Raw genomic sequence first — 21616 nt, 5'->3', positions numbered from 1 at the left:
AAGTCCGATGCAGTCGGGGATCTTGAGAGGAGTCGCCGCTGCATCTTTCAACTTAAAATACACTAAGGCGAGCAGGGCAGACCGAAGCTTCAAAAAACATTTCAGACGGCGGTGCGGAGCGGCGGATGGAAATAACAAGGCTCCGAGGAGGACGCGCAGGCACGGCGTCGCCCGAGGAGAACGACAAGCGCCGGACTCGCGCCGCTTCCGTCCCCTTTCGCGGTGCCGCGCCGGCGCTTGGCCTAAGCCGCCGCCGCAGCTTCCTCTCACCTCTGCCCGCGCTCGATTCCAGTCGCGCCCACTGCGTATTTTAGTGAGCGACACGGGAAAAATTATGAGAGACGCCGATGAAAATAGTGAGCGATCGCTCATGCGCTCAGCTTAGAGGGAACATTGGACGGGGCCACGCGTTCTCTTATTTTGAAGAAGCAAAAACGGTAACCCTAGGTTCAGTTAGCTATAAAATCTGATTCCGTTTCCCCACGTCTCTATATTTAAATAACAAGAGGCTAGCCCGATTCCTTTCATGGCCAGTGCTAACAAAGGACATCCTCTATGACACTGTCAAAGTGTGAGGAAACCCTTTTTATCTCATGCCAGTACAGACCAAAGGAGCCCTTCTCCTCGCCTGGAACCAGGTCGCTCCCCTGAGCTGATCCTACACAGAGTGACTGGAAAAATCTCCCCGGGCCTGGTATTTGGACACGAGCATTTCATTCCTTGTCCGACGCTAGACTGGCACGGACGTTCTATGCCACGGTGTCACAGGAGTCTCAGATGAGCTCTGCGTCGTCTGCCAGGGGGATGGGCACACTACCGCCCCCGGGTGGGGATTACATGACCGTGCATCTGTTTCTGTGCAGCGCCCCCTGGAAGCGCATGGTGGAATGGTTGTGTTTGCAGCCCCTACCTACTGTACTTATTAGAAGCTCTTTGAAGAGTAAGATGATATGCCAGTTGTATTTGGCAGAGCACTCGATGTACCCACATTTCCAGGTCTTCTTCACTAGCACCGATACTGTCCGCCGCGTGGTGAACCGCTGCTTCTGCTGGTCGCGCTTGTTGCCGACAATAAGAATCGGGACCTCGTTCGGGCAGCCTGACCTGGAGAATGAAACAGATTTTAAAATGAGGACAAAATCAGAGGCTCTCTAAAATATTCAACAACCACCTCAAAATATACCCCCAGATGGAACAACCGGGGTCTTTCGGGACACTGCGAGGCCACACACACACCCCACACCCAACCACAATCTGAAAATTCAGAAAAAACTCAACATAACCAAGACACAAATTAAATGTGGAGGAATAGCCTCAGTTAAGCTTCATATGGCAAAAAAACCTCTACTTTTGTGTCTTAGATGTATCAAAAAAATCCGTCTCGCTGCATCGGGGTGTAATCTTCCAACCTCCAAGGCAACACGACCCTCCAGGCAAGACTTCACGTCCTCCACATTCAATGATACACTGACGCAGCGAGAGTGAAACGGAGATTTCCCTGTTGGGTGGGCTGACTGCCTCTGAAGTCCATGCAATGGTGCCGGCTTGTGAACAAGCGTGATTGGAAGCAGCTGGGACTTCGGTTGTAGCTAAGTCGTTTTTTTCTACCTTCCTAGCTCAAGTTGCAATGCTTAAGACTGTTTCTGGGTTATGACGTAGGCCGCTGTAGGAACCTACACCGAGATAGAGACCTCACACTCTATATGCTAGTATCAATCAATAAGTATATTTATTAGCAAATCAGTAACAGCTTACAAGAATAAATCATTCAGCATATAGAGTAACAGAATGTGATCGTCAGGCCTGAGGACCCTCTGATGTCTGTTCTACCTACTTCCTCTTACATGCCTGTTTTTATACATTTCTTGATAGCTAACACCACGTTGGTCTAAATCACATGACAAATCTTTTATTGGTTATTTCTTACACGTCATTACATCTGTTAATTTATTAATTGGTTTATATTATTTGTGTCACGCTATACGTCTGTCCAGTTTACCGTAAGGCCTATCCTTTTCCTGCAAATGTCCCTTTAATCTTACCACATCAGCAATTCCAAACTTCGCCCCCCCCCTCTGCCCTTTCATCACAAGATACTCTTGCTAAATGATTTTCTTGAGAATTCTATTCTTGACCAGGACATGCTTCATCCTTTTATGATATCATAGCAGCTGTGAGGCCTGTTGCCATGCAGAAAAGTTGCTTGTTTGTTCCTTATCATAGGTTTCGCTTATCCTGGCAGGTTATTTCCCAACCAGCACATGACAGCCAGCTGGCAAATGTAGTCAAAATTGTCCCATGGTTTGTATTTTAGATTGTTAATATACTGATTTATTAGAGCCGGAGGGGAGAAAAGGGATTTTATCTAAAGGACTTACTGTGCTTCACCTGTATCATACAAGGACTTACTTAGTATATTTTCTTCTTCATACAAAAGCTTACCGCATTTTCCTCTCCTCTCAGTTATGCAAGAACTTGTCCACACAATGACCTGTTGCTATTTGTGGCATGCTTTTGTAGGGTGTTTTTTTTGGGGGGGCTGCTACTTTGCCTCATTTTTTCACCACGGATTTTTTTGATACATCTAAGACATAAAAGTGGAGGGGTTTTTTTGCCATATGAAGCTTAACTGAGGCCTTTTCTCCACATTTAATTTGTGTCTTGGTTATGTTGAGTTTTTTCTGAATTTTCAGATTGTGATTGGGTGTGCTGTGGCCTCGCAGTGTCCCGAGAGACCCCGGTTGTTCCATTTGGGGGTATATTTTGAGGTGGTTGTTCAATGTTTAAACTCTCTAAAAATATCCCAAACTCCCATGAGAAGATCGCCTTCAGCTGCCTGGGCAAAAACTGGTTTGCAATCATTTCTAGGGATAATCATTCCAACTGGTTTATTTTGTCCATTCTACGAGGGGGTGCTGAAAGGTTCTCAGCCCAATCAGCAAAATTTCCTAAATTCTGAGCGCTGTTTTGCCACGGTAGCTGAAACGCGTGTTATCTTATTTCGTTAAGTGGCAATTTGCAGAGACAAAATTCTATGTTTTTGACTGTTTCAGATCATTGATTGAACCATATCCACGTCGTTCTCTTCTTGGTTTGGCTGAGAACTTTTCGCACCCCCCTCCCCCCCCCGGTAGTAAGTAAGTTTCAGTGACTGGTAACCAGAGCTGGTATTATGATGTCATAATGCCTCATTCCACCAATAAGAGCCGACCTCATCAGTGATGTCACAATGGCTTGATTGTCCTAGACTTGGCTCACTTTTATTACATACCAGAGAGTGCCGATAAGTTCTCAGCCCAACCAACCAACTTCCTAAATTCTGAGCATCATTTTGCCTCTGTAGCCGAAAAGCGTTTTATCTTATTCTGCTAAGCGCCAATTTGCAGAAATGAAATTCTATGTTTTGTCATTGTTTCAGATCATTGATTGAACCATATCCATGTCATTCTCTTCTTGGTTGTGCTGAGAACATTTCAGCATCCCATCATTGGAAAGGAATGACCCTCATCCCCATTCCAGGGTATGCAGGAGAGAATCTCACTCTTTCAGATTTGCTGATGCTTATCTTAATAGTTGCATTGTTCCAAGGAGCTCTTTCTTCCTTCTGGAGTTCATAACGTATAATACGCACAAGTGCTTAGAAATGCATCTTAATGAGGCTGGTATTGCCCATTACAACTGAGGCAATTTCTGTATCTTTCCAGCACATTTTCTTGGTTGGTACTTGAGAGGTCTTCTCTTCCTAAACTAAACTAAACCTTAGTTTTATACACCGGGTCGTCAACTAATTTGGAGCTCGACTCGGTTAACATTAAGAATAGAGTAATACAAAAGAGCAGAACCAAAGAAATCTAATTTGGAAAAAGTAGAATAATTAATTTCCAAAATGTTTGGCGAACAAGACTGTCTTCAGAGCCTTCCTGAAAGATAAGAAGGGGCCTAAGCTTCTTAGCGAGAGTGGCAAGTTACTCCAAAGCTCGGTTAATTTGTAGGACAAAGAATGGCTAAGTTTTTCCTCCATGTGTAATACATTTCTGTTAAAAGAACCATTTTGAAATCTTTCTTCTTACTATGTCTTTCGACTGTGAATACAGCTTCTTATATCTCCAGAGTGGAAGATGCTCAGTTTCTGATGATAGCATCAGGTGTGCTCAATGTCGGTCCTTGATGGCTGCAAACCAGTTGGGTTTTCAGGATCTCCCCAATGCATATGCATGAGACCCATCTGCATATGAGTACAATGGAGGCAGCACATTCAAATAGTTCTCATTCAATGGAGAAAACCTGACTGGGTTGCAGCCCTCGAGGACCCATCCCTGTCCATGCTGATAACCGCAGGAAACCCACCCATGTCCTTCTTTAGTATCTATCTCAACCTGAGTCCTTCTACGCCAGCATTCTTCAATGCAAGGCTTGAGGGTCAGTGGCTGAGCCATTCATACTCTGATTCTTATGTGAGCCAAGCATAAGATATTGAAGCCATTGTGACATCACTGATGAGGGTGGCTCTTATTGGTGGAATGAAGCATTATGACATCACAATATCTGCTCTGGATACCAGAGACTGTCATTCTGTAGTGTCTCTCTCAACCTGAGTCCTTCTACACCAGCATTCTTCAAAGCAAAGCTTGAAGGTCAGTGGCTGGGCCCATTCATACTCTGATTCTTATGTGAGCCAAGTATAAGATAATGAAGCCATTGTGACATCACTGATGAGATTGGCTCTTATTGGTGGAATGAAGCATTATGACATCACAATATCTGCTCTGGATACCAGAGACTGTCATTCTCTAGTGTCTCTCTCAACCTCAGTCCTTCTACACCAGCATTCTTCAATGCAAGGCTTGAGGGTCAGTGGCTGGGCCGATTCATACTCTGATTTTTCCCTCTCTCCTTAAAGAATGACACGGGAATGGGGACCAGGACAAATTCTGTCCCTGTGTCAATTTCTATGGTAAATCTTATGTTCTTATATGAGCCAAGTATAGGACAGTCAAGCCATTGTGACATCCCTGATGAGACCCCCCCCTGTTGTAGAGCAGTGGTTCATAAACCTGGCCTGGTTGGGTTTCCAGGATATCCCTAAATAATTATGCAAGAGACAGATCTGCATCCACTGTCTCCTTGATATACAAATTTATCTCATGCATATTCATTGTGGGTAGCCTTAAAAAACTGACTAGCTGGGTGTTTTTTTTAGGACTAGAGCGGTAGTTCTCACACCTGACTTTGCAGACCCCAGCTAGTCAAATTGTTGGGATAGATGCCATGAATATTTATGGGATAGATTTGCAGACAATGGAGTCAGGGACTGAACTGTACCTCATCCATAGTCATTGCGGATATCCTGAAAATTCAACTGGATGGGGATCTCCCTGGAGCAGTTTGGAAGCCACTGTCCTAGAAGACCTAAAAAGAAGATGTTTCATGGGTTTGACTCTGGAGCTCAATGGTGCTCTGCAGTAAAGAATGGCACAGTGAAAAAATTCATCACCGTTTCCGTCTCCGCAGATAACCGTGGGAAACAATTCCGTGTCATTCTTTATTATCTATCTCAACCTCAATCTTTCTACACCAGCATTCTACAATACAGGGCTTGAGGGTCAGTGGCTTTGTCCATTCATACTCTAATTCTTCCCTCTCTCCTTAAAGAATGACACGGTGATGATTTCCTGTTGTTAACCGCAGGGACGGGGACAAGTTCTGTCCCTAAGTCATTCTCTATGAGGCTGTCAGAAACCCAAAGAGTAGCAACATTCCAGAGCTGAGATTGTGATGTCATGATGCCTCATTCCACCAATGCCTAACAGCCAACCTTATGAGTGATGTCACAATGGCTTAACTGTCTTATATTTGGCTCATATAAGAACATAAAGAGTTGCCATATTGGGACAGACTGCAGGTCCATCAAGTCCAGTATCCTGTTCCCAACAGTGGCCAACTCAGATCCCATTCTTTAGTGCTTATCTTGACCTCAGTCCTTCTACACCAGCATTCTTTAATGCAAGTCTTGAGGTTCAGTGGCTGGGCCCATTAATACTCTGATTCTTCCCTCTCTCCTTAAAGAATGACACGGAGATGGTTTAAGAACATAAGAGTTGCCACTGCTGGGTCAGACCAGTGGTCCATCATGCCCAGCAGTCCGCTCACGCGGCAGCCCTCCGGTCAAAGACCAGCGCCCTACTGAGACTAGCCCTACCAGCGTACACCCTTATTTAGCAGGAACTTGTCTAACTTTGCCTTGAATCCCTGGAGGGTGTTTTCCTCTATGACAGACTCCGGAAGAGCGTTCCAGTTTTCTACCTCTCTGGTTGAAGAAGAACATTTGTACGGAATCTATCCCCTTTCAACTTTAGAGAGTGCCCTCTCGTTCTCTTAACCTTGGAGAGGGTGAACAACCTGTCCTTATCCCCTTTAGTACCTTGAATGTTTCGATCATGTCCCCTATCAATCTCCTCTGTTTGAGGGAGAAGAGGCCCCGTTTCTCTAATCTTTCACTTTACGGCAGCTCTTCCAGCCCTTTAACCATCTTCGTCGCTCTTCTCTTGACCCTTTCGAGCAGTACTGTGTCCTTCTTCATGTACGGCGACCAGTGCTGGACGCAGTACTCCAGTTGAGGGCGTACCATAGCCCAGTACAGCGGCATGATAATTTTCTCCGATCTGTTCATGATCCCCTTCTTTATCATTCCTAGCATTCTGTTTGCCCTTTTCGCTGCCGCTGCACATTGCGCAGATTGCTTCATTGACTTGTCGATCAGAACTCCCAAGTCTCTTTCCTGGGAGGTTTCTCCAAGTACCGCCCCGGACATCCTGTATTCGTACATGAGATTTTTGTTACCGACATGCATCACATTATACTTGTTCACGTTGAACCTCATCTGCCATGTCGATGCCCATTCCTCAAGCCTGATTATGTCACGTTGCAGATCTTCGCAGTCCCCCTGCGTCTTCACTACTCTGAATAACTTCATATCGTCTGCAAATTTAATCACCTCACTCGTCGTACCTATGTCCAGATCGTTTATACAGTTGTTGAAGAGCACGGGCCAAGCACCGAGCCCTGTGGCACCCCACTGGTGACGCTTTTCCAGTCCGAGTATTGTCCATTTACCCCTACTCTCTGTTTCCTATGCTCCAGCCAGTTTTTAATCCACGTTAGTATTTCACCCTCAATTCCACGGTTTGCAATTTTCCAAAGAAGTCGTTCATGCGGAACCTTGTCGAACGCCTTCTGAAAATCCAGATATACAATGTCGACCGGGTCGCCCTTGTCTATCTGCCTGTTTACTCCCTCGAAGAAGTGCAGCAAGTTCGTCAAACAAGATCTTCCTTTGCTGAAACCATGCTGGCTGGTCCTCATCAGACCGTCTCCGTCAAGGTGTTCAATGATGCGATCCTTTATCAGCGCATCTACCATCTTTCCCGGTACCGAGGTCAGACTCACTGGTCTGTAGTTTCCCGGGTTTCGCCTCGAACCTTTTTTGAAGATCAGCGTAACATTCGCCACTTTCCAGTCCTCTGGAATCTTTCCCGTTTTGATCAACAGATTGGCTATTAGTTGAAGCAGTTCAGCTATGGTCCCTTTCAGTTCCTTTATGACCCTCGGATGGATGCCCTCCGGTCCCGGGGATTTGCCGCTCTTAAGCCTATCAATCTGCCTGCATACTTCTTCTATACGGACCGTCAACCTTGTCAGTTTCCCGTCTTCAGCTCCAGCATATAGTCTGTCGGGTTCCGGTATGTTGTGCATATCCTCTTCGGTAAACACAGATGCAAAAAAATGTGTTCAGTTTGTTGGCGATTGCTTTTTCCTCCTTTAGCGCTCCCTTTATTCCATGGTCATCCAACGGTCCCACCGCTTCCTTCGCAGGTTGTCTCCCCTTGATATATCGAAAGAACGGCTTGAACTTTTTTGCAGTTATCCGTGGGGACGGGAATGGTGATGAATTTTGTCACCGTGTCATTCTCTAGTCTGCAGTACAGCGCAGTAGACAGCACAAACAGACAACAGGGTTTGCTTATCTTTATCTGCTGTAAATATCTCCCCTCTCATTAGCAAGAGTGTCGAAAAGCTGCATCTCGTGTTGCCAGTAAATTTGATGTTCAACCCACCAATCAGAAAGGTAAATGGGAGGCATCAGAAAAGCAGTCTAGAGAAGAGCTATTTTCAGTGCCCTGCACTTAACCTCGCTGATGAGGGAAAACAAAACCTACACCCACTTCTACTCATTTCAATAGCTTTTCCCCTCCCCCAAATTATAGCTATTGAGTGTTTCCTTTGTCAAACGCTGTGTGCGTTACCCTGAAAGCACTTTAGACACCTTGTCAGAGCCTTTCAAAACTTGTCCAGGCTTAATGGATCCAATCAAAACCTGGATGCACTCTGTTAGGCATGAAAAGCCGACCTGTGCCCTCAGTTTAAATGATAAAGCACAGGACGAAGGTCACAGTGGTTTCCCATCTTACGGCTTTCGATTAGCATCATAGCGTGAAGGGTAGATAATGTTCTTTGCTCTGCTTTCTACACTAAAGGGCCACTTTTACCAGGGCTGACAGTGGAGCAGAAAAAGTGCAAAATACTAGGAGTAACTAAATTGTACCCACAGTGGAATTATTCATTCCATGTTCTATACCGTTCTCCCAGGGAGCTCAGAATGGTTTACATGAATTTATTCAGGTACTCAAGCAGTTTTCCCTGTCTGTCCTGGTGGGTTCACAATCTATCTAATGTAGTTGAGGCAATGGGGGGATTAAGTGACTTGCCCAGGGTCACAAGGAACAGCGTGGGCTTGAACCCACAACCTCAGGGTGCTGAGGCTGTAGCTTTAACCACTGCACCACTCTAGAAATCAAAATGTAGTAAAAGTGAGCCAAGTAAAGAACAATGAAGCCATTGTGACATCACTGATGAGGTTGGCTCTTATTGGTGGAATGAGGCATTGTGACATCAGTCTCAGCTCTGGTTACCAGAGACAGAAGCTTTATTCAATTTTCTCTACTGTTCTCCCAGGGAGCTCAGAATGGTTTACATGCATTTATTCAGGTCCTCAAGCAGTTTTCCCTCTCTGTCCCGGTGGGCTCATAATCTATCTATCGTACCTGGGGCAATGGGGGGGGGGAATTAAGTGACTTGCGCAAGGTCATGAGGAGCAGCATGGGCTTGAACCCACAACCCCAGGGTGCTGAGGCTGTAGCTTTAACCACTGCGCCACACTCGCCCCCTGAGATAGCTAAAAACATAAGAGCATAAGAATTGCCACTGCTGGGTCAGACACGCGGCAGCCCTCTGGTCTAAGACCAGCACCCTAACTGAGACTAGCCCTACCAGCGCACGTTCTGGTTCAGCAGGAACTTGTCTAACTTTGTCTTGAATCCCTGGAGGGTGTTTTCCCCTATTTGAATCCCTGGAGGGTGTTTTCCCCTATAACAGCCTCCGGAAGAGCGTTCCAGCTTTCTACCACTCTGGGTGAAGAAGAACTTCCTTACGTTTGTACGGAATCTGTCCCCTTTCAACTCTAGAGAGTTCCCTCTCGTTCTCCCTACCTTGGAGAGGGTGAACAACCTGTCCTTATCTACTAAGTCTATTCCCTTCAGTATCTTGAATGTTTTGATCATGTTCCCTCTCAATCTCCTCTGTTTGAGGGAGAAGAGGCCCAGTTTCTCTAATCTTTCGCTGTACGGCAGCTCCTCCAGCCCCTTAACCATCTTAGTCGCTCTTCTCTGGACCTTTCGAGTAGTACCGTGCCCTTCTTCAGGTACGGTGACCAGTGCTGGACTCTTTGTTCTAATTGTATTACCACAATCAATCCATGTTGTTATAATAATTACGTTTTAATAATTATGTTTTTTAAGGGGTAAAAAAGCCTCAGAGCATGGAGCAGTTAACCCAGCTGGGTTTTCAGACGTGATCAAGTCACAAGGTCCCAATCGGATCAAGGCAAAAAAAACCCCAACCTCTTGTTTCATACTATTATTCATCTAATAAGAGAGTACAGTTAAAGAATGGTTTTAAGAAGGGTTTGGACAATTTCTTGGAGAAAAAGTCCATAGTCTGTTATTGAGAAAGACATGAGGTAGCATGGGGTTTTGGGGTTCCGGAATCTTTTGTTACTCTCTGGGATTCTAGAATCTTGCTATTCTTTAGGGTTCTGAATGGAATGTTGCTAGAGTTTGGGGTTCCGGAATCTTTTGTTACTCTCTGGGATTCTAGAATCTTGCTATTCTTTAGGGTTCTGAATGGAATGTTGCTAGAGTTTGGGGTTCCGGAATCTTTTCTTACTCTCTGGGATTCTAGAATCTTGCTATTCTTTAGGTTTCTGAATGGAATGTTGCTAGAGTTTGGGGTTCCGGAATCTTTTGTTACTCTCTGGGATTCTAGAATCTTGCTATTCTTTAGGGTTCTGAATGGAATGTTGCTAGAGTTTGGGGTTCTGGAATTTTTTGTTACTCTCTGGGATTCTAGAATCTTGCTATTCTGTAGGGTTCTGAATGGAATGTTGCTTGTGTTTGGGGTTCCGGAATTTTATGTTACTCTCTGGGATTCTAGAATCTTGCTATTCTTTAGGGTTCTGAATGGAATGTTGCTAGAGTTTGGGGTTCCGGAATCTTTTCTTACTCTTTGGGATTCTAGAATCTTGCTATTCTTTAGGTTTCTGAATGGAATGTTGCTAGAGTTTGGGGTTCCGGAATCTTTTGTTACTCTCTGGGATTCTAGAATCTTGCTATTCTTTAGGGTTCTGAATGGAATGTTGCTAGAGTTTGGGGTTCCGGAATTTTTTGTTACTCTCTGGGATTCTAGAATCTTACTATTCTTTAGGGTTCTGAATGGAATGTTGCTAGAGTTTGGGGTTCCGGAATTTTTTGTTACTCTCTGGGATTCTAGAATCTTGCTATTCTGTAGGGTTCTGAATGGAATGTTGCTTGTGTTTGGGGTTCTGGAATTTTTTGTTACTCTCTGGGATTCTAGAATCTTGCTATTCTTTAGGGTTCTGAATGGAATGTTGCTAGAGTTTAGGGTTCCGGAATCTTTTCTTACTCTTTGGGATTCTAGAATCTTGCTATTCTTTAGGTTTCTAAATGGAATGTTGCTAGAGTTTGGGGTTCCGGAATCTTTTGTTACTCTCTGGGATTCTAGAATCTTGCTATTCTTTAGGGTTCTGAATGGAATGTTGCTAGAGTTTGGGGTTCCAGAATTTTTTGTTACTCTCTGGGATTCTAGAATCTTGCTATTCTTTAGGGTTCTGAATGGAATGATGCTAGAGTTTGGGGTTCCGGAATTTTTTGTTACTCTCTGGGATTCTAGAATCTTGCTATTCTGTAGGGTTCTGAATGGAATGTTGCTTGTGTTTGGGGTTCCGGAATTTTTTGTTACTCTCTGGGATTCTAGAATCTTTCTAGTCTTTAGGATTCTGAATGGAATGTTGCTAGTGTTTGGAGTTCCGGAATCTTTTGTTACTCTCTGGGATTCTAGAATCTTGCTATTCATTAGGGTTCTGAATGGAATGTTGATACTCCTTGGGTTTTTGCCTGGTACTAGTGACCTGGATTGGCCACTGTGACAACGGGCTAATGGGCTTGATGAACCTTTGTTCTGACCCAGTAAGGCTATTCTTATGTTTTCCTTATACTTATTTTAAACTCATGTTTAGGTAGTATCAGAAAGTCATAAAGACCCAAACCAGTAACTTTTAACAGCCAAATTACTTATCTGTTATTTGCTTTTTATCAGCTGTCTTTTAAGAAGTGAACCATTAAGGTGTAGAACGCCGCTGGTTGCAAGTTATAATCAGAACAAAAAGACACCCACCTTATATTGCAAAAACTGTCCTTTTACTAACTGTGCGTGCTATTGGACATCAGCGTGCTCTCTGTGCCATGTGGCTGAAAGGTATAAAATGGGCAGCATTTATCCTGCGCTGAGTTTTCGTAAAAGGGTCCCAGAACTTGTTAGAAAAAATTGAAAGGAAGAGAGAGTAAAATCTAAACAGGAAACTGCAGAGCTGATAAGAACATAAGAATTGCCATCCTGGGACAGACCGAAGGTCCATCAAGTCCAGTCTCCTGTTTCCAACAGTGGCCAACCCAGGTCCCAAGTACCAGGCAGGAACCCAAAGAGTAGCAACATTCCAGAGCTGAGATTGTGATGTCATAATGCCTCATTCCACCAATGCCTAAGAGCCAGTTTCAGCAGTGATGTCACAATGGCTCAATTGTCCTATACTTGGCTTACATAAGAACAGCCATACTGGGTCAGACCAGTAATTTCATCTAGCCCAGTTTCCTGTTTCCAGCAGTGGCCAACCCAGGTCCCAAGTACCAGACAGAAACCCGAAGAGTAGCAACATTCCAGCATCTCAAAGAATAGCAAGATTCTGGAACCCCAATGAGAGCTGAGATTGTGATGTCATAATGCCTCATTCCACCAATGCCTAAGAGCCAGTTTCAGCAGTGATGTCACAATGGCTCAATTGTCCTATACTTGGCTTACATAAGAACAGCCATACTGGGTCAGACCAGTAATCCATCTAGCCCAGTTTCCTGTTTCCAGCAGTGGCCAACCCAGGTCCCAAGTACCAGACAGAAACCCGAAGAGTAGCAACATTCCAGCATCTCAAAGAATAGCAAGATTCTGGAACCCCAATGAGAGCTGAGATTGTGATGTCATAATGCCTCATTCCACCAATGCCTAAGAGCCAACCTCAGCAGTGATGTCACAATGGCTGGACTGTCTCATACTTGGCTCACATAAGAACATAAGAATTGCCATCCTGGGACAGACCGAAGGTCCATCAAGCCCAGTCTCCTGTTTCCAACAGTGGCCAACCCAGGTCCCAAGTACCAGGCAGGAACCCAAAGAGTAGCAACATTCCAGAGCGGAGATTGTGATGTCATAATGCCTCATTCCACCAATGCCTATGAGCCACCTCATCAGTGATGTCACAATGGCTGGACTGTCTCATACTTGGCTCACATAAGAACATAAGAATTGCCATCCTGGGACAGACCGAAGGTCCATCAAGCCCAGTCTCCTGTTTCCAACAATGGCCAACCCAGGTCCCAAGCACCCAGCTAGATCCCAAGTAGTAAAACAGATTTTATGCAGCTTATCCTAGGAATAAGTTTCAAGTTTCTTAATAATTTCTAGGCGGTTTTACAAATAGTGACAAACTCTAATCAGATCACTCCTAAGCCATCTCTTCTCCAAGCTGATGATTCCCCCCCCTCCACCCCCCCCACCACAGTCATTTTGATAAGTTTCAGAATCTGTTGCTTTAAAATATCTTTGTGGTGGTGGCGGGAGAGATGGAAATCATACAGCAGATGACAGAAGAAACCTTTGGCTGCTGGGTTAGGACTAGTGGTGTATCAGGGAAGCCTACTTCTGTGCCAAGAAGAGGAAGGAGTGAGTCTAAACTGCAGGGGAGGAGCTCCTCCTAAGCTGGGCTCAGAAGGGCCCTAATGCTGGGCAGGATTGGATTGGACAGGAGGGAGGGACACCTGTTCTCCAGGATCTGTTGTCGAAGGATCTTCACGTACTCGAAGCTCTCCAGGTTGCAGATGTCGTAGACCAGAATGTAGGCGGTGGTGTTCCTGAGACCCCGACATTTCAGATCCGACCACTCCTGCCAAAAAAGAGAAACCTCACGTGAGAAGAAATTGGTGCACGGACGCCTGTAGGCCTGAGAAAAGCAGCAAGGGCCAGAAACTAGGGGCTAGATTCACTAAACTCACCCATCGTGTCCCGACCAGTTTGTGATCATTTCCCGACCCCGATCTGATTCACTAACCTTCTGCCCAATCCATAGGCAGTGGAACGCTGCTTGGTTTTTGGGGGCTCAAGAGTTCCGCCCTAGTCCCGCAGAATCCTATGGTGCGGGCTCTCCCCAGCTCCCGACTCCCCACCTACCTCCTCTCGGCGCTGTACTTTCAAATCTTCCGGCAGCTGCCGTGCAGCGTCAGCGAGCAGTCCTGCCCCCGGAAGTAGAATGAAGTGCTCCGGGGCAGCTGCCGAAAGATTTAAAAATTAAAACACCAAGAAGCGGGTGGGAGGGCGGGCACCAATCTTTGGAGAGGCCACGGCCCCTGTGGCCTCCCCCGTTCCGACGCCTATGGCCCTATCAATCTCCCACCCGATCCGATCCGCCCATGCAAATGAGGGGAAATGGCATGCATAAGTAGGAAGCCATCGATTCACTACACAGAAGAAGAAACACCGATTGGGTTCGCCGATCTGAAATGAAGCGACTGCCAAGGGCCAGTTGCTTACTGTCCTTGCCGACTCTCCTGCCCTCTGCCGCCCTGAAATCCCAGTATCGAGGTTACAAGCCCAACCATGAAAATATAAAACTGTAAAATATCTATACATATGCATACGAACTCCCTTTTTATTCTGCATAAAGCGCAGTGCGAGGCCGTGGTTTTATCCCACGGGTTTAAACCCTGTCCTGTGCCATAATCTGGCTGCACAAAAATCATTCCTTTACAATATCCACTCGTAGGACCAGCAAGTAAACTGCAGCCACCCCCCCCCCTTTATTTTGAGCTCGCTCTTGCGAAGAGCAAGCGCATGCGCAAATGGCATCTACAACCAACAAGGATAATCTGCGCCTGGTCTCGATCGCTTGTGGGCGTGCGTCCGACCAGATCATTTGCATGCTGAAGACGCAGTGAATCGGTCGCTCGGCCAAACTCGGCCACGGATCGCCCAGCAACGATTCCGATCGGCGAGTTTAGTGAATCCCGGCCTAGATCATCTCCATCATCCCAAGACAGCATTAGCTCTGCTAAGAAATGGGTTGCCATTTTGGAAGTGTCAAAATACAGCTCTGTGATATCCGGAATGCAGCTCTTCCAGTGCAACTCAGTCCTAACCTGAAGCATCCTCTGGTATTCCGGGACAAAACTCCGCACAACACACATCATCCGACGCTCTTCAAGTGTGAACTCTATCACTCACTGTCCTGGGATACCAGAGAGGTCCGTTAGTTCAGCCCTAATTCTCTTCTATGTTCCCTGTAATTATTTAAGCACAAACCAACCACTTAATATTGACTATAGATAAACACCTCACTTTAGAACATGGGCCTCAAAAGTCCCTCCTTGAGGGCCACAATCCAGTCGGGTTTTCAGGATTTCCCCAATGACTATGCATGAGATCTATGTGCATGCACTGCTTTCAATGCATATTCATTGGGGAAATCCTGAAAACCCGACTGGATTGCAGTCCTCGAGGAGGGACTTTGACACCCCTGATCTAGCCTAAGGTTAAGGATTCCTCTCTCTCTTTAAGACAGGGATCTCAAAGTCCCTCCTTGAGGGCCAGAATCCGGATGGGTTTTCAGGATTTCCCCGATGAATATGCATTGAAGGCAGTGCATGCACATAGATCTCATTCATATTCATTGGGGAAATCCTGAAAACCCGACTGGAATACGGCCCTCAAGGAGGGACTTTGAGACCCTTGCTGTAGAACATTATACTGATCTATTATTGAAGAAATGCTTTGCTGTGTCTTGATCGTACTTTTCTGTACAAGATGTTTATGCTTGGAAAATTTTTTTTATAAAGTTGTATAAATAAATAAATAATAAAAAAAAAAAAGAACACCTAAAATTTTGGTGGTTGTAGTCGGTAAAAGTGGTAGACAGGCAGCATTTTAAAAATTTTTATTTCTATACCGCGATACACCGTGAAGTTCGATGCGGTTAACCCAAATTATCTAAAGGCCGTACATAATCCGAGAGGACACAAATACAAACAGCCTAGAGCAGGGGTCTGCAACCTTTAAGACATAAAGAGCCACTTGGACCCATTTTCGAAAAGAAAAAAAAACTTGGAGCCGCAAAACCATTATAAAACAAATCTAACACTGCATATATTGTTTCTTATCTTAATGCTATATACAGGATCACTAAATTGAAAATAAAATCATTTTTCCTACCTTTGCTATTTGGTGATTTCATGAGTCTCTGGTTGCACTTTCTTCTTCTGACTGTGCATCCAATCTTTCTTCCTTTCTTTCAGCCTCCTGTATGTTTCCTCTCCTCCAGACCTCATTCTCTCCCCCAACTTTTTCTTTCTGTCTCCCTGTTCCCCCTTCTTTCTGTCTCCGTGCCATCCCCCAAGCCACTCGGTTTTCTGCCACTGCAATCGGGGAACAGCCCCCAAGTCACCGCCGTCCCAAGCTTTCCCTGCAGAAGTGTTGCGCTGACCAGCATTCCGCTCCCTGACGTCAATTCTGACGTAGGAGAGGAAGTTCCGGGCCAACAAGGCATTTCTCCTCATTCCATCCAGCCTGAGCCCCATCTCTCCTTGATCCAGCATTTCCCTTCTGTGTCTGTCAGAATTACCATTCCACCTATTTTCCAGCATCACCCTTCTTTGTGTCCATCTCACCTATATCCCTATCTCACCACTTTTTCAGAATCTTCATTTGTCTCTGTCCTTATCTTTACGCCATGTTCACCATTTGCCCTTTCAATGTCTTTATCTCCCCCCACACACTTTTTCAGCATTACTTCTATGTCTCTATTTCACCTCCTCTTCATGTCCCCTCTGTATCTCTATCCTTATTCAGTAGGTCCTGCTTACCCTTTCTCTTCTTTGTGTCACTATCTCCATTTTCAGCTTTCCCCCCTTTTCCTTTGTTACTGCACCCTGTAGCCAGAATCTTTCCACCCTCCCTCCACTCCGGCCCAGCCCAATATGAAATATTTCCTTTTGTTTCCCTCCCCTCTCTCTTTCTCTCTCTCTTCTGCTCCCTCACCCACGAGTCCTGCATCTGGCCCTCTCCCTTCTACCTGCACCTGGCAAAACCCCCCTGCTCTGTGGCTCTCTTAAGCAGCTCATCAGCAGCAGTGATCAAGACAAGCTGCCGACATCGAGGCCTTCCTTCTACGAGTCCCGCCTTTGTGGAAAAAGGAAGTTGAAACAAGCAGGACTCGCAGAGGATAGGCCCCGACGTCAGAAGCTTGTGTCGATCGCTGCTGCTGAGTTGCCGAAGAGAGCCGCGGAGCAGGGGATGTGGCCGGAAGCAGGTAGAAGGGAGAGGGAGATAGGAAGGCTGTAGATTTCCGGAGCATGACACCGACTCCGGCCAGGATGATTTCTTTTTCAGGCGTGCATCTTACAAGTCCGGCGTCGCGGCGGGAAAATAGCCATGCTGAGCAGTGAGCTCAGCACTACACAGATGAAAGCCTTGCTTGCTGATTGGTCCGGCGGCACGGCGGGGCGGGGCCGCCGGACCAATCAGCAAGCAAGGCTTTCATCTGTGTATGTGCTGAGCTCACTGCTCAGCATGGCTATTTTCTGCCACAACGCCGGACTTGTAAGCTGCATGCCTGCGTGACACACTACCGGAGCCGCAGCAAAGGTGGAAAAGAGCCGCATGCGGCTCTGGAGCCGCAGGTTGCCGACCCCCGGCCTAGAGGCAAGACAGGACCAGCGTCAGTTACAATGGTGGGAATTAACTCAAAAAGTCCAAATATGGAAACCGCCTGAGTTACACTTAGGGCTCCTTTTACTAAGGTGCGCTAGCGTTTTTAGGGCACACACGACATTACCGCATGTTACACCGCATGGTACGCTTCTAGGATAATGCCAGCTCATTGCTGGCGTTAAGGTCTAGCATGCGTGGCAATTTAGAACACGCTATTCTGCGCGTTAAGGCCCTAACGCACCGTAGTAAAAGGAGCTCTTAGAGTTATAAACAGAGATTCCCAAATACAGGTAGCAAAAAAAAGGGTGAGGGGGTAGAACATAGTATTAGATGTATCTGCACTTGGCATTTTTTTGCTACTTCAGCTTGTCTGCGGTGTTCTTTGCTCACACGTTTAAAGACAATAGACTGTTTTCAGTCCAATTCTTTATATGTGAGTTTGCAAACCATTGAACCCCTGAGGAAGACGTGCTCGCCAAAACACGGACCGTGTAGGGTCCGGTTGGATTTTTACCACTGTATTTTTTTCATGGAATTTTCATGTTTTTATATGTCAGTGTATAATAAATTATCTCCAGAACATCTGTATCCATAATTTTTTTGTTTCCATCGGTGGATTGTTTTCACTGTGGATTATTGGGTCTCCACATTTTGCTTTGTTGGGCAGACTAGATGAGCCATTTGGCCTTTATCTGCCATCGTTTCTATAACCATAAAGTTCTATGACATCACAATGCAAGTGTAAAGAGCCTTAGCCTATAGGAAGAGGAGATACAAATGTTAAGAGCCTTAGCCAATAAGGAGAGAGATAATGGTTACTGCAGATGGGCATTTTTTTGCTCCTTCAGCTTGTCTGCGGTGTTCTTTGCTCACAGGTTTAAAGACAATAGACTGTTTTCAGTCCAATTCTTTATATGCGAGTTTGCAAACCATTGGACCCCTGAGGAAGACGTGTTTGCCGAAACACGGACCGTGTAGGGTCCAGTTGGTTTTTTATCATTGTATTTTTTTTATCATTGTACTTTTTTCATTGAATTTTCATGGTTTTATATGTCAGTGTTTAATAAATTATCTCCAGAACATCTGTATCCACAGTTTTTGTTTTCATTGGTGGATTGGTTTCACTGAGGATCATTGGGTCTCCCCATTTTTCTCTGTTGGTCTGCACTTGGAGTATTTACAGTCGAAGGGAGGTGGAGCATGAGTGACACGTTTTAATGCTCTGCTAGAAACTTATTGAACAAGTAGGTTTTTAGGCTTCACCTAAAATGTACGTATGATGAGGAGGTCCCTACGATGGGGAGTAGTTCCCGTCTTACGTGAACTGCTTGGTAGGATTTACACTTAACCCTCCGTATTCACGAATTCCGTAGCTACAGATTCGCTTATTCACAGTTTTAAACCCAAAAATGCATTTTCATTTTTCAGGCTATTTTAAGCCCTGAAAGCCCCCCCATTAAGCCTTATCTGGTGGCCTAGAGCAGTGGTTCCCAACCCTGTCCTGGAGGAACACCAGGCCAATTGGGTTTTCAGGCTAGCCCTAATGAATATGCATGAAGCAAATTTGCATGCCTATCACTTCCATCATATGCAAATCTCTCTCATGCATATTCATTAGGGCTAGCCTGAAAACCCGATTGGCCTGGTGTTCCTCCAGGACAGGGTTGGGAATCACTGGTCTAGAGGGTTTTCGGGACAGGAGCGCTCTTCCCACGCTCCTGCCCCGTGCAGATCGCTCACAGGAAATGGCTCGAGAGACTACGGGAGCTCAAGGCAGCCATTTCCTGTGAGTGATCTGCACGGGGCAGGAGCGTGGGAAGAGCGCTCCTGCCTGAAAACCCGCTAGACCACCTGGTAAGGGGGGCTTTCAAGACTTAAATAGCCAGGAGAAGCGAGCGTTAGGGGCAGAACCAGCCCGAATATTATTTGCGTTTTTTAAATATTAGCGGGCTGGCTCTGCCACTAACCCTCGCGAATACGGAGGGGGAAGTGTATATATTTAAAAAATTTATATACCGTTTAAATCAAAATGGTTTACATATCGTTACATACATATTTAAGTAAGACAAATAAAATCAAACAAACATTGACATATAATCATCAGAAAATCACGTAAAATGCCCATCAAAAAAACAATCGCAAAGATCAGTTCCTAGAAAAATGCGTTAATAACTGTGTTGTTAATAGTTTTCTAAAATTGCCCTTGGATAACAGTTTTGCGAAGTAATCTCTTTTAGGTCTTCCTTGCAGGGACAGCTAGGGAAAAATGGAGTTGGATCGCAAAAGGTGGGGGGAGGTGAACTCAAATGCTTCCATCATGGTAGGTTTGGTAGGAGCCTCCAGAAACAGGACAGCACTGGGGGGGTGGTCATGTCACCAGAACGATCCTACCGACCACAGTAATGGACCTAGGTACCACAAAGACCAGGTTGAACAGAGGAAAAAAACGTGGAACCAGATCCTGGACTTCCAAGAGTTTAAAACTGTAAAGTAAAATAAAACAAAAGGCAAATAGAATAAATCACAATATACCGAAAGTCAACCTCATTCCAACAGTATAAAGACAATGATTGCACTGCATTAATGATGACCAGACCCTACACGGGCCGTGTTTCGGCTTGATTTAGCCTTCCTCAGGGGTCCTTATTATGCAGTAACAAGCATTCAAATGACAACGAGTCTGTGAAATGAGCGCCCACACTGCGCCTTGACTTCCGTACCTGCTGGAAATACTGGTGAGAAGGGTCTAGGACAGGGATCTCAAAGTCCCTCCTTGAGGGCCGCAATCCAGTCGGGTTTTCAGGATTTCCCCAATGAATAGGCATTGAAAGCAGTGCGTGCACATAGATCTCATGCATATTTATTGGGGAAATCCTGAAAACCCGACTGGATTGCGGCCCTCAAGGAGGGACTTTGAGACCCCTGGTCTAGGACAACTCAACGTTGCCAGTGCAGTGTGGCTGCTTTAGTGCTTCGTTTCATCGCTGGCGAGAGCATACCTCGCTGAACTGCTGTTCCATTGGACAAATATCATAGTGAAAGAAGCTTGCTTCCCCCCCCCAAACTGGTGCTTAAATCTCAATTACACAGGTGAAAGATGGGGTCGTTGCCCCCCTCATCCCCCTGGTTCTTCAATAAATGTATCTGAAGGCTCCCCTCCCCCCCCCCTCATGGTGCTTCAATAAAGTTATCTGAGACAGCATCTGTCAGACTCCTCAGCTCTTCAGGTGAGCTGAGTGGGGGGGCAACTCAGCTCGGGACCGCATCCGTCAGACGCCTTGAAAGCCAGGTGGGCTAGGTGGCGGCTGACTCAGCACAATGCAACAGTCCACGATGAAATGTTTGCGATGAAACGGCCGCAATGAAGCATCCCATTCCCACTTCTGAGGTGGCAGATGGCAGACTGTGGTTTAAGATGAGAGCGCAGAGGTTCCAAAATATATTTGAATTTTCTGTTGTAGCTCTCTCTATATATTTAACACGAAATGAAATGGAAGGTAAATGCACTTCCAGTGCCAGCACGAGCACACGGCTAATAAGGGATTAGCTGTAGCAGGCAGCCAATCAATTGTATGCGTTTGAATCCCCTGGCCTGCCGATGTATTAAAGATTTTAAATCACAGGGCATTAATGGATTTGCTATTGACTGGGAGCTGCTGGTTAGTTTCTTAATAAGCACTTAAGTGTTCTCTGCGAATCAAGGCCTTCATTTCTGTACAGCAGCAATTTCTACTGCCCTGTTAATATGATGAACGTTACAAATAGGGTCAGAACTAGAGGTCTGCATGGGAACAGGGATCGTGGGAATCCCGCGGGTCCCGCAGAGGTCCTGCGGGAATCCCCCCCTAACCCACGGGACTCCCATGGGGACCCCCCTCTTGCCCACAGGACTCCCACCGGGACCCCCCTCTAGCCAACGGGACTCCCACGGGGATGGAAGACTTTGGAAGCAGGTTTCGTCCATATAATATAATGGACACGCCAGCCTTAGTAAAAGAGGGGGTTTATAAGTTAATTACCTGAACAGAAAACAAAAAAAAAAGGGTTCCACCAAAGAGATTCCACAAGGAAAACAGCAGCACAAACACAAAAGAAACTGTGGAATTGATCCTGTCAGGAGTAATTGCTGCTTTTTATGGGGACGGGCGGGGATGGAGGTAATTCCTTGCGGGGATGG

The 21616-nt window shown here is 45.7% G+C and overlaps 1 protein-coding gene across 1 annotated transcript in view; it reads right to left on the bottom strand.

The window, feature by feature from the left end:
- Positions 1-833: 833 nt before the first annotated feature.
- Positions 834-21616, bottom strand: part of RASL10A (RAS like family 10 member A) — a 51630-nt gene continuing 30847 nt past the window's right edge. Inside the window, exons 2-3 of the mRNA XM_033957449.1 lie at positions 13500-13624; positions 834-1104 (exon numbers count right to left, since the gene is read on the bottom strand). Of these exons, the coding sequence (XP_033813340.1) occupies positions 834-1104; positions 13500-13624 (396 nt within the window). The remainder of the gene's footprint in view (positions 1105-13499; positions 13625-21616) is intronic.

The sequence above is a fragment of the Geotrypetes seraphini genome, chromosome 8 (assembly GCF_902459505.1).
Source record: "Geotrypetes seraphini chromosome 8, aGeoSer1.1, whole genome shotgun sequence".
Taxonomy (NCBI): domain Eukaryota; kingdom Metazoa; phylum Chordata; class Amphibia; order Gymnophiona; family Dermophiidae; genus Geotrypetes; species Geotrypetes seraphini.
Note: the sequence above shows the minus strand (reverse complement) of the source record. Positions and strands in the feature narration are given on the sequence as shown.